Source organism: Eretmochelys imbricata, chromosome 12 (genome assembly GCF_965152235.1).
Source record: "Eretmochelys imbricata isolate rEreImb1 chromosome 12, rEreImb1.hap1, whole genome shotgun sequence".
Lineage (NCBI taxonomy): Eukaryota > Metazoa > Chordata > Testudines > Cheloniidae > Eretmochelys > Eretmochelys imbricata.
In genome coordinates, this window is record NC_135583.1 from 9,721,212 (window position 1) to 9,737,605 (window position 16,394).

Genomic DNA, 16,394 nt, shown 5'->3' on the forward strand with positions numbered 1-16,394 from the left:
GCTATTTTTATTAGAGTGATTTCTATTAAAAAAAAAAATAGAATAGTATACAGACTGATGGGTAACATTTTTAAAGTGCTAGATGGTGAAGTTTTAATAGTGTGACTCTCACCAATGTAAATGGAAAGTTGTTGGCTAAAATCCATTGCTGCTTTTGAAAAATTTACTCCTGAATGGTTTGTTAATTTTGTAATCAGAAACCATTTATCAGAAGTTCAGTTGCAAATTTTATATGAGGAAACTTGATTTAATTAGAAGTCGAGTTAATAGGCTAGAATATGTGACTACAAGTCTTTTTCAAAGTAAATCAGCATTGAAAAGTAAATTTTTAAAATTAGAAGTTACATTTTTCTTTAAAAATTGTTAAGCCCACATTCATCTGTAGTAAAAACTGCAGAACTGTATCTGAATTATGAAGAAATATGACTTAGACTGACAGCCATAGGAACCAATCTTTCAAAAGCACTAAATTCATTACAATGTTTTAAAAGAACCAAAAACGAAAAACCTGCTTTGGAAAGGGCTAAGTAGGTAGTTTGGCACATGAAAATAATTTGTACTGTTCCAAACGCTCTCTAAATTATCTTAATTTAGTTTAATTTGACAATCAAAAGTTTACTGTTGTCCTTGGAAAATTTGGGTAGAAAGGGCTCAACAGTCTAGTATATACATGTTATTATGCAATGGTACAATTACTGGTGGATTATTAAGCATATAACTTAATATTAAAAATTACATGTCTGAGTTGAAGGCATGCAAATCATTTGTCTCTTTTGAAAATCTTGGCCTGCATTAACAGTTGTGTTTATTCTTACTCTTTGAGACTGCGAATTATATTAATGAAAGTATCAATGATATGTGTGATGCAAGTACCATTAAAATAAAAAGTGTGGATTTAAGGAAATTGTTGTAGTCAGACCAGTGCAGTACATGTGTAAATAATTTATTTCTTTATTTTTCTGGCTTCAGTACATTGCTTTAAATAATGTGTCTATATTTTTTGTCTTTGCAGGTATGGGAACTGACAGCTAACAACGTGATCATGGTTTCTGCTATTGGCAATGATGGCCCTTTATATGGGTAAGTTTCTTTAAAAGCGTTCGATTAAAAATTTCCTGAAGTACCTGAGGTATAATCCCCTACCTCCTCTTGGGGGGAAAAAAATCACAGATTATTCTGTTTTTTGAGAATGAGTCAGGCTGTTTTTTCCACTGTAGATTTTTTTTTTTTTTTTTTTTTTTTAACCTGAGGAGTACATTCTTGAATTAGATGAGCTGCAGCTATTTAATTCAGCAGTTTTGATAGTATGTAAACGCATAAAAGAAGTCAGTGAGTCCTTCAAACTGACGTTTGCCTGTCAATATCAACAAACTTTTGTGCATGCAAATCTCAAGCTTCAGGGAATGCAAAAATCTCTAAAAAATATATTGATTACTTTTTGGCTCCTCATGTAATAATACTGAAATAAATATCGCTCCTTTTCTTGGTATATGTTTTGATATTTTAAGGGATTTCTTGAATAGTTGCTGTAAATGAAGTTGTCAGAAATAATTCACCCCAGGATGTCAGCTGTCAAAGTTGCAAACCCTAGACAGACAAAGAGAACCTGGTGGTGGTGTGCCTGTTATTTTTATTGTCTCCCTCCCACCCCCCTCCCTCTGCTCACTCGTTTTAGCACTCTCAATAACCCTGCTGACCAGATGGATGTGATTGGAGTAGGAGGAATTGACTTTGAAGATAATATAGCTCGTTTCTCATCGAGGGGAATGACCACCTGGGTAAGCTCAAATATAAAATATGCATGGCTTCAAAACATCTAACATGAACTTTCCAATTCTAACAGAGATGCCCTCTCTGCCATGTTAGCTTTTTAAAATCTCGGTAGGTCCAATCACCTGGGATTAAATTAGTTAATGTGGATGAAAAGGTAAAATGTGCGAAGTATTAAACTGTAATAGGTACATGAGAATTGACAGAATGCAGTCTCTAAACACTGGCTTCAATTAAGCCTTTTTAAGTTCCTTTTTAGGTAATAAAAGTAAATCCTTAAAATAGCCATTTCATCCTCAGAACAGAACTTTATTTTAATGGGCTTTTAGGTTTTCAGTGCTACATGGAAGTGAGCCAGAGACCCTTTTACGCCTTTTGTTAGGGTGCATCCTGTCTTTGCCCTCAAATCACCCAGATTTGTTAGCTACTGTGCAGTATGCTGTGGTTACTGCTTCATTCCACCTCATTCCCTTTGTGGGATCCTAGGTCCACTGTTGGCACTATCATTAGGCAGTCTGTTAACTTAAGGAGCACATATGGGCTTAGTGCTTGTCCCTAGAAGCTGTGCAAACCCTTTGCTACCCTTATTATCGGATATTAGAAAAACTTTTTAATCTAAATCTCCCTTGCTGCAGATGAAGCCCATTACTTCCTGTTTTACCTTCAGTGGACATGGAGAACAATTGATCACACTGCTCTTTATAACAACCCTTAACATATTTGAAGATTATCAGGTCTCCCCCGTATTCTTTTCTCAAGACTAAACATGTCCAGGTTTTTTAACCTTTCCTCATAGGTCAGGTTTTCTAAACTTTTTATCATTTTTGTTGCTTTCCTCTGGAATCTCTCCAATTTGTCCATCTCTTTCCTAAAGAGCGGCACCCAGAGTCCAGGACAATACTAACTGAGGCCTCACCATTACCTGGTAGCTAAGTTCCCTGTAAGCTGCACGTCCGCACAGCAGCCTTCTTAGCACCACGCAGGCGCTCAGGGAACCTGCCCAGGGACCTGTAGTTGCCGAGGGAGGGGTGCGCAGGCCCCAACCTAGCCCGGCCCCCAACCTGCCGGGGCAGCCCGGACAGGCACGGACCTGGCCGGGGCAGCCCTCCCCCAGCCCAGACCTGCCATGGCACCCCTCCCCAGGCCTGAGCCTGCCGGGGGTGGGGTGCCTATCCTGAAGCCCCACCTCCGGAGCTGCTGCTGTGGGGAGATGCACCTCTCCCCCCCGCAGCACAGGTGCTGCTGCAGGGAGAGAGAGCTGGGGGGAGTCCTCTCTCCCTGCCATAGCCCCGGAGCACCCTCCTGCACCCCAAGCCGCTCATCGCTGGCCCCACCCTAGAGCCCGCACCCCCAGCCGAAGCCCTCACACCCCTGCACCACAACCCTCTGTTCCAGCCCTGAGCCCCCTCCCACACTCTGAACCCTTCGGCCCCACCCCCACCGCATGAATTTTGTTATGTGCACCAATATGTCACCTCCATATTGGTGCACATAACAAAATTCATTCTGTACATGGGTGGGAAAAATTATAGGTAACACTGTCTGGTAGAGTGGAATAATTATCTCCTTTGTCTTACGTGTGACTGATTAAGACTCATGATTTTAAGCTGCCTGAAGAAGTATTAAAATTTTCTGAATATATATTTTTTCTACTTAAAAAAAAAAGTGAAAAGTGTATAGGAACTGTTAATCTAAAACATATACAGAATAGTTTTAATAACATAGGATTTATGTTACGGAATCAGACCTGGGGTCTATCTTGTCCAGTATCCTGTCTCTGACATAGGCCAGCACTAGTAAATGATATGTTGATATAAACATAAACCATTTTTTTAATTAATTTATAGGAACTGCCAGGAGGTTATGGTAGAGTGAAGCCTGACATTGTTACTTATGGCTCTGGAGTGAGAGGTTCTGGTATGAAGGGTGGATGCCGCTCCCTCTCTGGGACAAGTGTTGCTTCTCCTGTAGTGGCAGGTGCTGTCACTTTGCTAGTAAGGTAATAATTAAATGAAGAACATATATCTCAAATGCATTTGATTAACAAGATCTGTAAATTGACTTTTAAAAAGCCTACCAATTAAAAATATTTGTTTCTGCACTTACGAAAACTAACTCTCTGAAGAACAACAAGCACAGTTTTTCCGTTTGAGACCTTAACTACTCAGTAAAAGATTTAAGGGTGGCAATTTTGCAACAGAAAAGCTTCAAAAACAGACTCCAACGAGAAACTGTTGAGTTTGAATTAATATGCAAACTAGATACCACTAACTTGGATTTGAATAGAGACTGGAAGTGGCTGGGTCATTACACATATTGAATCTATTTCCTTAACTTATGTATCCTCACACCTTCTTGTCAAACTGTCTAAATGGGCCATCTTGATTATCACTACAAAAGTTTTTTTCTCCTGATAATAGCTCATCTTAACTAATTAGCCTCTCACAGTTTGTATGGTAACTTCCAGCTTATTTGTGTGTGTGTGTGTGTGTATATATATCTTACTATATGTTCCATTCTATGCATCTGATGAAGTGGGTTGTAGCCCACGAAAGCTTATGCTCTAATAAATTTGTTAGTCTCTAAGGTGCCACAAGTACTCCTGTTCTTTTTATAATGAAAGTGCAACTTACAAATGTAGATTTTTTTTTTCTTACATAACTGCACTCAAAACCAAAACAGTGTCCACTCAATCCTACTTCTTGTTCAGCCAATCGTTAAGACAAAAAAGTTTGTTTACATTTATGGGAGATGATGCTGTCTGCTTCTTATTTACAATGTCATCTGAAAGTGAGAACAGGCATTCGCATGGCACTTTTGTAGCTGGCATTGCAAGGTATTTACATGCCAGATATGCTAAACATTCATATGCCCCTTCATGCTTTGGCCACCATTCCAGAGGACATGCTTCCATGCTGATGACACTCATTAGAAAAATAATGCATTAACTGAATTTGTGACTGAATTCCTTGGGGGAGAATTGTATGTCTCCTGCTCTGTTTTACCTGCAGTCTGCCATATATTTCATGTTCTAGCAGTCTTGAATGATGACCCAGCACATGTTGTTCGTTCTAAGAACACTTTCACTGCAGATTTGACAAAACGCAAAGAAGTTACCAATGTGAAATTCTAAAGATACAGCACTTGACTCAAGGTTTAAGAATCTGAAGTGCCTTCCAAAATCTGAGAGGGACGAGGTGTGGAGCATGATTTCAGAAGTCTTAAAAGAGCAACACTCTGATGTGGAAACTACAGATCCCAAACCACTGAAAAAGAAAATCAAGCATCTGCTGGTGGCATCTGACTCAGATGATGAAAATGAACATGCGTCGGTTTGCACTACTTTGGATCATTATTGAGCAGAAACCGTCATCAGGATGGACACTTCCTCTGGAATAGTGTTTGAAGCATGAAGGGACATACGAATCTTTAGTGCATCTGGCACATAAATATCTTGCAACGCCAGCTACAACAGTGCTATGTGAACACCTGTTCTCACATTCAGGTGACATTGTAAATAAGAAGTGGGCAACATTATCTCCTGCAAATGTGAACACACTTGTTTGTCTGAGTGATTGGCTGAACAAGAAGTAAGACTGAGTGGACTTGTAGGCTCTAAAGTTTTACATTGTTTTATTTTTGAATGCAGTTATTTTTGTACATAATTCTACATTTGTAAGTTCAATTTTCATGATAGAGATTACACTATAGTACTTGAATTAGGCGAATTGAAAAATAATATTTCTTTTGTTTTTTTTACAGTGCAAATATTTGAGCACTGTACATTTTATATTCTGAGTTGTAATTGAAATCAGTATATTTGAAAATGCAGAAAACATCCAAAAATATATAAATAAATGGTATTCTATTATTGTTTAACAGTGCATCTTAAGCATTTCCATTGAAAAGTCACTTAAGTGATAGTCTCCAGTTTTTAACCATAGGTTATGCATGTAATAGATTGTCAGTTACATTTTACTTAAATTGAATGGATTAGAATAAGTTTAGGGCTTGTCTACACTTGAAACACTACAGCAGCACAGCTATAGACGCTCACTACTGTGACAGGAGGGGTTCTCCTGTTGTCATAGAAATTCACTTCCTGAGAAGTGGCTGCTAGGTTAACAGAAGAATTCTTCTGTCGACCTAGTGCTGTCTACGCTGGGAGTTAGGTTGGCTGAGCTACTTTGCTCAGCGGTGTGAATTTTTCACATTCCTGAGCGATGGAGCTGAGCTGACTTAACTTTTGAGTGTAGACCTGGCCTTAGTCTCATTTCTCATTCCATGCCTAGCCCGAGATAAGAACAGGGCTTCCTAAATGTAATTTAATAAACATTTGTCATTTTTAGCACAGTTCAGAAGCGTGAAATGGTGAATCCAGCTAGCATGAAGCAGGCCCTGATTGCATCAGCACGTAGGGTTCCTGGAGTTAACATGTTTGAGCAAGGACATGGCAAACTGGATCTTCTTAGAGCCTACCAGATCCTTAATAGCTATAAGCCACAGGCCAGGTGAGTGTTAATTTTTCGTTAATTAATAATCTATTCATGTTAATGTTATGCATGTTGTTCTGAGCACTTGTTTTAAAAGAAAGTCACACATCTTGCTCAGCTGAGCAGTCTGCATGCTCACATGGTGAAGAGAATTCGCATATAGGTTACAGCAGGGGGCGGCAACCTTTCAGAAGTCTTCATTTATTCACTCTGATGTAAGGTCTCATGTGCCAGTAATACAGTTTAACCTTTTTAGAAGGTCTCTTTCTATAAGTCTATAATATATAACTAAACTATTGTTGTATGTAAAGTAAATAAGATGTTTAAAATGTTTAAGAAGCTTCATTTAAAATTAAATTAAAATGCAGATCTTACCAGTTTAGTGTGATTCTTGCCCTTGCTTTTCCTTGCTGAGTTTTGCAATGTCTGGCACGTATTGGGATACTTTAAGCTGCACACAGGCTTCTGAGTGATCAGTTGTTAACCAGCTCCGAGAGGGACAGAGGACAGATTTCATGTGTGAAAATACCTGTTCACATAGGTATGTGAATCCAAAAGCTGAAAGCATTGCAAACTCAGTTTTCTTCAAACAGTTAAATTTCACTGGCAGGGACGTCCAGCAGGTCAGAATAGAGGCCTCATGATCTCTCTCGGTAGCATCAAGTGCACTCTGCAGATCTCCAAACTTTGATGCCCACAATTCTGAGCTTTTTAACTGAATGAGCTGCATTTCGAAATCTTCAACACCCATCCACTGTCTGCACCCCTCACTGCCCCAGGGTGAGGCCAGCTGTAGAGCCAGCCGGGACCTCAGGCCAGCAGCAGAGCCCCCCAGACTGGTGGCCAGTACCCAGGCAGTGTGAGTGCCGCCTAAAATCAGCTTGTGTGCTGTCTTTGGCATGCATGCCATAGGTTGCTTACCCCTGGGTTACATAATTCAAATGGAAGAGTTTAATGAAAAGCCTCTTGTCAGAAGCCATCATTAGGCCTTGCTTTGAGCAGGGGGTTGAACTAGATGACCTCCTGAGGTCCCTTCCAACCCTGATATTCTGTGATTCTGTGTTTCTTAAAATTAGAGAGGAATAGGGGCCTGAATCTGTCACCTCTTTATTATGAAAGCTTGTACATTTTCTTTCCTTCCTTAGTTTAATCCCCTGGGTATGTAGTGGAAAATTTAACACTTAAATAGAGAAATAATCCAATTTCAGTTATCCAACATCAGATTATTTTTATTGTGCTAAATTGTGTCCTGTTAGTTTTTCTTTTCTTTTCTTTTCTTTTTTCGTTCTAAAAATTAAATAACTTTATTTCTCATAGAAATGTAGAGTTGCAAAGGACCTCAAAGTTCATCAAGTGCATCCCCCCATGCTGTGGCAGGATTACGTATCACCAGACCATCTGTGCCATAAAACTTTCTCATGTTATATTTTAAATTTAATCATGGTTTTTAAGTCTCAGACTCATTGGAAAGAAAGATCAGAGCTGTGAGAGGGACTATAGCTTGCTAATTTTACCTCTGACTTTTTAACATGATTGTGTTTTATGTGCTTTTTTCATTTACTGTATTTTTTTTATTTTTTTCAGTTTGAGTCCAAGCTACATTGACTTGACGGAATGCCCCTACATGTGGCCCTATTGCTCCCAACCTATTTATTATGGAGGAATGCCAACTATTGTTAATATTACCATCCTTAATGGTATGGGTGTCACTGGGAGAATTATAGACAAGGTAAGACAGCAGTAGCTATGACTTGGAACAATAGTGTTTCCCATTGAAGAGCTGCTTTTTCTGACTGGAGAGCAGGTAATACTTTTTACCGTGCCAAATAAAAAAGTAAGCACAAACCCGGTACACCTAGAGCTGTGTGAATAATGGATTTTTTGAATTGTTAGCAATTCTGAAAAATCAAAACCTGTTTCGTTTTGGATCGAACTGAAAACAAAAAAATTTTCAGCAATTCCAAAAAGTCAGAAAATGTTGAGCTGGGTTAAAACATTTAGTTTCAACCCAACTCAAAAGATTTTGTTTCAGATTGGGGAATTTTGACAAAAGCAAAGGAGGACAGGAGTTGTAACATGTCTAGAGGATGGGATGGCTCCCTTACCAGTTTTAGCCCAGTGCTTAAGGCTCTCGCCTGGGATGCGGGAGTCCTGGGTTCAGTCCCCCATCTGCTTGCTGTGGAGAAACTATTTGAACTTGAGTCTCCCACATTGCAGCAGAGCACTCTAACCACTGGGCTCAACCTCTCCTACTGAAGCTGTTCCTCTTTGTATGAGGTATTAGTCATTGGATCAGGGACTTGAACTTGGGTTTCCCATGTCCTAAGTAAGTGACCTAATTACCAGGTGATAGTCAACCTTAACTCTGTTTCCCACAAAAATTCCTTCATCAACATTTTAAAATAATTACCAACACGTTCTGTTTTCTACTCTGCAGCCAGACTGGCAGCCCTATTTACCACAGAATGGAGATAACATTGAAGTGGCTTTCTCCTATTCCCCGGTATTATGGCCCTGGTCAGGATATCTAGCAATTTCTATTTCTGTAGCAAAGAAAGCTGCGTCTTGGGAAGGCATTGCTCAAGGTCATGTCATGATCACAGTATTGTCCCCCGCAGAAAATGAAGTAAGTTTACCTCATTTCAGTGTTTTATCATGTAGTGATAAATGAATATCCCTCTAAGTGGTTGGTTTAGGTTTATAATCTTGGGTGCAGTTGAATTTGGGGACAAGGTTTAGTAATCTGAGCAAGAAATCTAACAGTTGAGGGATCTAACCAGGAAATTAATGCACTCAAACAAAGAAGCAAACAAAAACCCCTTTCACATGGCCAACTCCGTAGAGAGATGAGGCTAATATAAATTGTAAGTAAACTGGTGGAATATAGGAAATCTTCACAGGTTGATAATGAATTAGAATTATTTTTCTCTCCATAAAAAGAACTAATTGTTTTGGAGAACCTTCTAAAGTCTCAAATGTTTAAAGCACCTGTAGCACCAAAGTTTTTTTTAAAATATTTTAAATTCTGAGCATAAATGTAAACCACTGAATATACAAAGGATTTTTTATAATGGGGTTACAATACTTGTGTGCTTTATGGGATTAGACTTTCATCTCTGAATATTGGTTGCTGGCACTGGAAACCTGTTCCTGGATTTAGTGGGTAAACTTGGCAAATAAAAATCAAAAATCATTCTTCAGTATTTCTGGACCTTTATAATCCTAAATGAAATTGTAAATACTGTTTTAGGAAAAGTATTTCATTATTTTTGTTTTCCTTTTTTTCTTCCAGTCTAAAAGTGGTGCAGAGCAGACTTCTACTGTGAAGCTCCCAATAAAAGTAAAGATTATTCCTACCCCTCCTCGTAGCAAGCGAGTCCTTTGGGATCAGTATCACAATCTTCGTTATCCACCAGGATACTTCCCCAGAGATAATTTGAGGATGAAGAATGATCCTTTAGATTGGTGTGTCTCTTCAGTTTTATCTGAGAAATTGTAACTAATTTCTTGAGTTTATTTCTTGACTGTATGTTAATGACATGCATTACAGTACAACCTCGCTATAACACCCTTCGTAATAGCAAACCTTAGGCTATACCGAACCTGGCCCTTGGATCCCATCCCAAGCTTCGCCTGCTGCAGCAGGGGGCTGACAATTCCTCTGGCTTCAGGGCTGCGGGGGAGTGGGGGCACACAGTTCCTCCGGCTGCCAGAGGAGCTGTTTGCCATGGTCCCGGGGCCAGAGGAGCTCTCAGTTGTGCTGCGGGACTCAAAGTGTCAGCCACCCTTTCTCCCCCACACACAGAGCAAGGTTCTTTCCCTATAACGAACCACTGGCTATAACAACCAAATGGCTTGGATCCCCAGAGGTTCGTTATAGCGATGGTGTATTGTACCTTTATTATCTAGGGAACATAATCCCACTTCCAGCATATAACATGGGGAATTTTATTTTCTAATAATTTCATGGAAAACAATATAGCTTCTAGATGGAGTTCTCGAGCTTTATCTGTGGTTTATTAACAACTTATTTAAATTATTTCCTGGATTTCTGAAGAAAAGTTTGACATCTCTAAAGAGTGAAATGTATATGAAAACTAAGGCTTCATCTTAAAGTGTTTTGCTCTTATTTAAAAAACAAAACACCTTTACAAATTCAGCTAGATTCATTCATAAAACTCAAACTGAAGGTTCATTTTTAAAAATAACTTAATAGTTTAGTTTAGTTACAGATTGACTATGGCATTTTCTCAGCTCCGCTATTCACTTCGTGAAAGGGAACTGGTATACATGTTATTGTCTGTGTTGGCACACGTCAAAGCAACCTGAGAGATCCCAGACGAGGGCCTCTGCTTTTTCAGAAATGTCTCCATATTGGTCCCTCACTCCTAAAGAAGTTGATGTTAGTGCCAAAAAGGGAACCTACTCCAGAGTCTGACTTGAGTGGAGACAAGGACTGTGGGCACTGTGTAGGAGGGAGCACACAGTGAGAAAGCAATGGGAACCAAGCAGGTTACAGGTGCTGGGTGTCTTCTTCTGAATAGCTGCCTGGGGAACTGGGATACTCGTCTCCCTAGAATGGCTCTTGGCAAATGGCAAGGAGCTGTTTCCACTGGTTTCAGCAGTTCTCCAAAGTCAGTCCCACTTACTTGCTTCATCTCAGCTGGTTTTAATATGGGGTTAATTTTTCTATTTGAAATGTGTAATAAACAAATACTAATGTATTTCATAAGAGGCCTCAACTCAGCCTTTAGTGTTGTTTGTGTAATTCATTGCACTCTATTATCTGCACTTACAGATGATACAGTTTGCACAGAATTGTGCATAGAGTTGATTATGCATGGAAAATTAGAAGCCATTATTTGAAAATGTATCTTTTAGAAAATAAAATAAAAATTGACCCTATAACAAGATAATGTAATTTAGGTTTGTGCATGTGATGTTTACATTTCTTGACCACTGTTTTTGTTTACTTTTATTTGTATTAGGAATGGTGACCACATCCATACAAACTTCAGGGATATGTACCAGCATCTAAGAAGCATGGGATATTTTGTTGAAGTTCTTGGTTCACCATTTACATGTTTTGATGCTAGTCAGTATGGTAAGCAGTCATGCATTGTTTATGTTCTGTTAATTTCTTTTAGAAGCTTTCTTATCTTTGTAAGGGATTGAAAAGATCTGAAAAAATACTAGAGAGTACATGCTAATAGAAAAATAACTGCATACATTATAAATGTGTCTTTAATTTTACAAAGGAAGTTTCTCTGTAGTATTCCATTTTCGACAGTACAATTAGTCAATTCCCCTTTCGTTGTATCCAAAAATATTTAATGGGCTGAGAAGGAGGAAAACTCATAATTCAATCTGCCATAATGTTCTGATTTCCCTAGCCCCTATATCGCATTGTATATTGAATCATAGAAATGTATTCTCATTAGTGTCTGAGACTGTTGCTTTGGTGGTGAATCTTGGTTTTACATTGTTCATGGGTTTAATTAATATTATGGCAGGCTGCCAAAATCTTCCAGAGGAAGGGAAGTGAAAGGGCCATGTTCAACAGTTTACATTTCATGGGACAAAGAGATGGTACCTCGGTAGCTTTCGGGCATCCCCCCCTGCCAAATATCAAAGGACTGCTGCAAATAAGGGAAGTGTGAGAACGTAAAGAAAAGGTCGCAAGAATCCTTTGTAATGTGCAGTGTTAGATAACCTTAATATAGGGTTTGCTATAATGATAAGTAGAGCCACCTTGCATGCTGTCTTCATTTAGTTGCTGGAGAATAGGAACCCCTTAAGACAAATGCCAGCATAGCTCAGATAAATGCCTATTGAAAGGGACCCCTATCATGAATGGGTCTCTAGTGACATAGTCACATGGATGCTGCCAAACAAGGTTCTCTTGCATGACAACGAACTTTGTTTCAGCCTCATACATTTAAATATTCTAAATATTAAATTCCTTAAATTGGGTTAACAATGGAAATCTTTATATGAGTTAAACTGTAACAGCATTCACTGAAAAATCAAATGACCTGTTGGACTTTCAGAAATTAGACTAGAACTGTTTTTTTGCATAAATGTAATAAACTATAAATGTTATCCTGTCACATATGGATAAATATACAAAACTACCTTCAGTCAAAAGTGGAAATGAATTTGATGTTCATTCTACTTAGCTGTCCAATATATATTGAATAGCATTTTCTGTATAAGGACTTCATTTGCAGAGGGGGTAGGAGGCGATGGGATTCTCTTCTGTGTTCTTGGTGATGCTGCAGTTTGTAAACACTTCCAGTTGAAATGCTTTTGTCTTATTACCATTTTATATACAACAAAGCAAATAGGAGGGGAAAAACAATTCCAATAGACAGCTTTGAAAGAAGAGCTCTCGCAATATTAGAAGAAAGAAATAATAATGTTAATGTACCTCTTATTAGGAAATGTTTTATTACAGAAAGAGTGAAGAATTAAGGTGCCTCGATAACTAGTAGCAAATTAACATGTCAGTTGTTTATTCCAGGGTATACAAGTATATTTTTCCAATTACTTTTCCTATGGAGCAAATAAGTCACCTTCTTATTTTGTTTGGTTATTTATAATAACGTTGTGAAATAACCAAGACTGTTTTTTAATCTTCTGCATCAAAAAGGCAGCAAGAAGTCTCAATATTTTTTTTAATCTGGTTATTACGACTTCACAGCAGCTAGAGTAATAAATGATAGTATTTGAACAGAAGGAAAACATGGAGATAGATCACTAAGCATATAGTCTTCTGTATTAAAGCAAGCAATTACCATTCAAATCTTTACTGTGTCTTTGGCTAGGATTCATTCTTCATTCTTGTATTATCAAGCATAAAAATTAAACTTGTCATCAAAGTAAGAAGCATTACATATTAAAGGATATCCAATCCGTCTCATGTAAAGACTTAATCACTGGTTTGTGTATTTACATTAGAGATGTTACAGAATTCCTCTTCTTCCCCTACATATGCACAGCTTCAAAACAAACGCTGATCCGTGTAATATTCACTACTGAATTGTTTTCATGTTGGTATTTTCTTACACATATTGTTGAAGCCTTCCTGTTTTAATGGCTGTATGTTCCTGCTTATGCTGGCAAGTCACTGATTTTGTTTGAGAGATTTTAAGGTCTTGTCAAAGGGAAAATCCTGGCTAAAACATAACTATAGAGTCACTATCAGTGCATCCTTTATTCCTTACTATAACTTCCTCTGTAGCATGACACATTAAAGGAGTTGGTGGTATTAATCCAGTACCTACATTCTAGAAACCATTATTAAAATTGACACTTATTATTGGCATTCTTGAAAGAAACTAGGGATTGAAAGGAAATGAGACTGATACCCTTAAAGGGGGCTCCTTCAGGTCACTTTGGAGCATATTTTTAGGAAGGCATGGGGACACAGCACAGATGCTACCTTCTGCATGAGTTCTGTAGATAGAGGTAACATTACATTGGTTAGATCTTCAGAGATTATGAATTCTGTTTGCTCTGTTTATGTAGGGACCTTACTGATGGTGGACAGTGAGGAAGAATATTTTCCTGAAGAAATCACCAAGCTAAGGAGGGATGTTGATAATGGACTCTCGCTAATAGTGTTCAGTGATTGGTACAACACTTCAGTGATGAGAAAAGTCAAGTTCTACGATGAAAACACAAGGTATCAGTTTGTGGGGGAGGGCCTGTGGGAAGCACAACTTAACAGAATTGCTCTTTATAAGGAGGTCATCATAAAAAAATAAACTTGTCTATTGTCTTAGGTAATGCAGTAACATTATTTTAGTATTTGCAGTCTTTCCCACAATATGTATAAGGAAGGGAATACCGCAGATGCTACATTCACTTTGTCTTTATCAAATGGCAAATGGGCATGTTTTTAACAGCAATTGCTGTAAATATATATATATATTATATTAAGGCAACATATGTCACAAATATAGAGACTAGAAAAAGCAATGACTACTTTAAAAAAAAAAAGTTCTCAGTTGTCAGTTTTTGGGAGGAGAATGGGAAGGAGAGCGTAATTATGAATGGTATCAGTTAGCTAAGTGACCCAGTATTCAAATATCTGAAATAATTCCTATATATTTTATAAAGGGGAAATACATTAGCATCACTAATAATGGAAAGTTTAATATTTGTGGGGTTAAAAATAACTAAAGATTAGAAAACTCATCAGTCAGCTTTGTGTTATTTTTAACCTAGAAATTATCCAACCAACTGTTAACAAACAATATTTTCTGTTACTGGAGACATCAGAAGTTCCTTATTCTCTCGGACAGCTTTTAAATGATTTGGGACGTTGGCTTTTTTCCTTCGTTGCCAAACCAAGTAGACGTGTCAAAATGTTTTATTTCAAGGTGTTTTTTGTCCTGTTCTGCTAAAGCACACTTTGTTTCACTGTAAAGCTGGACCACATTGAGAATTTCACATTTGTAATGTTAATTAACTTAGGCTGGGATTTTCAAAGGAGCCTAAGGGAGTGAGGTGCCTATATCCCATAGAAATGCAATGGGATCTGGGCACATAACGCACTTCAGACCTCTTTGAAAATCACAGTCTTAGTGTTCAAACTGTCACCACCAAATAAACATTAACATTTATGTCCTTGAATGTACTGATACATACATGCATGTTTGGTGCATTCTGAATATCATCCAGGGAGATATTGGAACTTCTGTCATGAAACAAAATTTTGGATCTCCTATACTAATAACCTGTGTCATGCTCTAATTTTTGTAGGCAGTGGTGGATGCCAGATACTGGAGGTGCTAATATTCCAGCTCTCAATGATCTTCTCTCTGTCTGGAACATGGCCTTTAGTGATGGGCTATACGAAGGGGATTTTACCATGGCAAACCATGAAAGTAAGTCATGGAATACAGTACTTTACTACTCCAAGAATAGTATTTTCTTTGGGGAAATAGTTATACTTATGGGACATGTGACTTTCAGAGATACTGCAACTCTAACACCCCTATGAAATTATATGAAAAAAATCTAGTAGAAGGTTTTAGTTTAATATCTGTATAATAAACTCTATGGTCGTTTTTGTATTTGCATTCCAGATGTAGTTCTTAGTGTTTTATTTATTTTCTAATTTGAAATTATAATTACTTACTAATTAGAAATATACAGATATCAAGGTTCAGGTTTGTCCTATTTTAACTTAATATTTTAAATTGAATTTTGAAGTTTCCTCTTAAAAAAAAAAAATTCACGTTTGGAGTCACTCCTCAAAACGTTCCACTTTTGACACATGTATATAATTTTTGGATGTTCTTTAGCACATCTTGTCCTCTTGACCTTTGAATTCTCTACCCATAATTGATTGATTTTAAATATGTCTACCCATATCGATTGATATTTTTCACTGTTTGAGGTTTTAGCTATTATGGTGGATGATCTTGTGGTGAAAGACACTGGACGGGGGCTCAAGAAATCTGGAATCATTTTATGGCTCTGCCACAGACTTTCTGGTTGACCTTGAACAAGTCACTTAATCTCCCTTTGCCTTAGTTTCCAATCTTCTGCTTGTGTGTTGTTTCCTTTTTTTACACCCTTTGTCTATTCTGTTTATTTAGACTGTGAGCTCTTCAGATCAGGGACTGCCTCTAACTTTGTTCGTACAATCCCTGATTGTTGGTGGGGGCCATTGGAATACAAATAATAATTATCCTTCATAGTGATAACAATGGCTTGTAAAAGATAAAATAATTAAGCTTCTCTTTTGGGTTTGAAAAAGATTATAACATCGTAACTTCTAAAATGAAAGTATACTTGAGTGAAATATATGAAATTAAATATTTGAAAGCTTTTCTTGGAAATTCTTTAGTAGTTAATTGAAAAAAAACCCTTCTGCAGATTATATGGTGATTTTAATCAGAATATGAGAACTCATATAAGCATGTATGATGCATTTCTTTTCTTTCTTGACCTTCACAGTTAGCTGAATAATGGGGTGGGGGGAAAGAACATGCATTGTTAGTCTGTGCATTGTAACTTCATATGTCTGTTTTTTCAGTGAACTATGCATCAGGATGCAGTATTGCTAAGTTTCCAGACGATGGCATTGTAATTTCACACACTTTTAAGGACCAAGGT

The 16,394-nt window shown here is 37.8% G+C and overlaps 1 protein-coding gene across 1 annotated transcript in view; it reads left to right on the forward strand.

The window, feature by feature from the left end:
* MBTPS1 (membrane bound transcription factor peptidase, site 1) overlaps positions 1 to 16,394 on the forward strand; it is a 43,618-nt gene that overhangs the window by 16,193 nt on the left and 11,031 nt on the right. Inside the window, exons 8-18 of the mRNA XM_077831508.1 lie at positions 1,013 to 1,080; positions 1,676 to 1,778; positions 3,618 to 3,769; positions 6,120 to 6,281; positions 7,848 to 7,992; positions 8,701 to 8,889; positions 9,556 to 9,728; positions 11,252 to 11,367; positions 13,794 to 13,950; positions 15,033 to 15,157; positions 16,315 to 16,392. Coding sequence (XP_077687634.1) covers positions 1,013 to 1,080; positions 1,676 to 1,778; positions 3,618 to 3,769; positions 6,120 to 6,281; positions 7,848 to 7,992; positions 8,701 to 8,889; positions 9,556 to 9,728; positions 11,252 to 11,367; positions 13,794 to 13,950; positions 15,033 to 15,157; positions 16,315 to 16,392 — 1,468 coding nt within the window. The remainder of the gene's footprint in view (positions 1 to 1,012; positions 1,081 to 1,675; positions 1,779 to 3,617; positions 3,770 to 6,119; positions 6,282 to 7,847; positions 7,993 to 8,700; positions 8,890 to 9,555; positions 9,729 to 11,251; positions 11,368 to 13,793; positions 13,951 to 15,032; positions 15,158 to 16,314; positions 16,393 to 16,394) is intronic.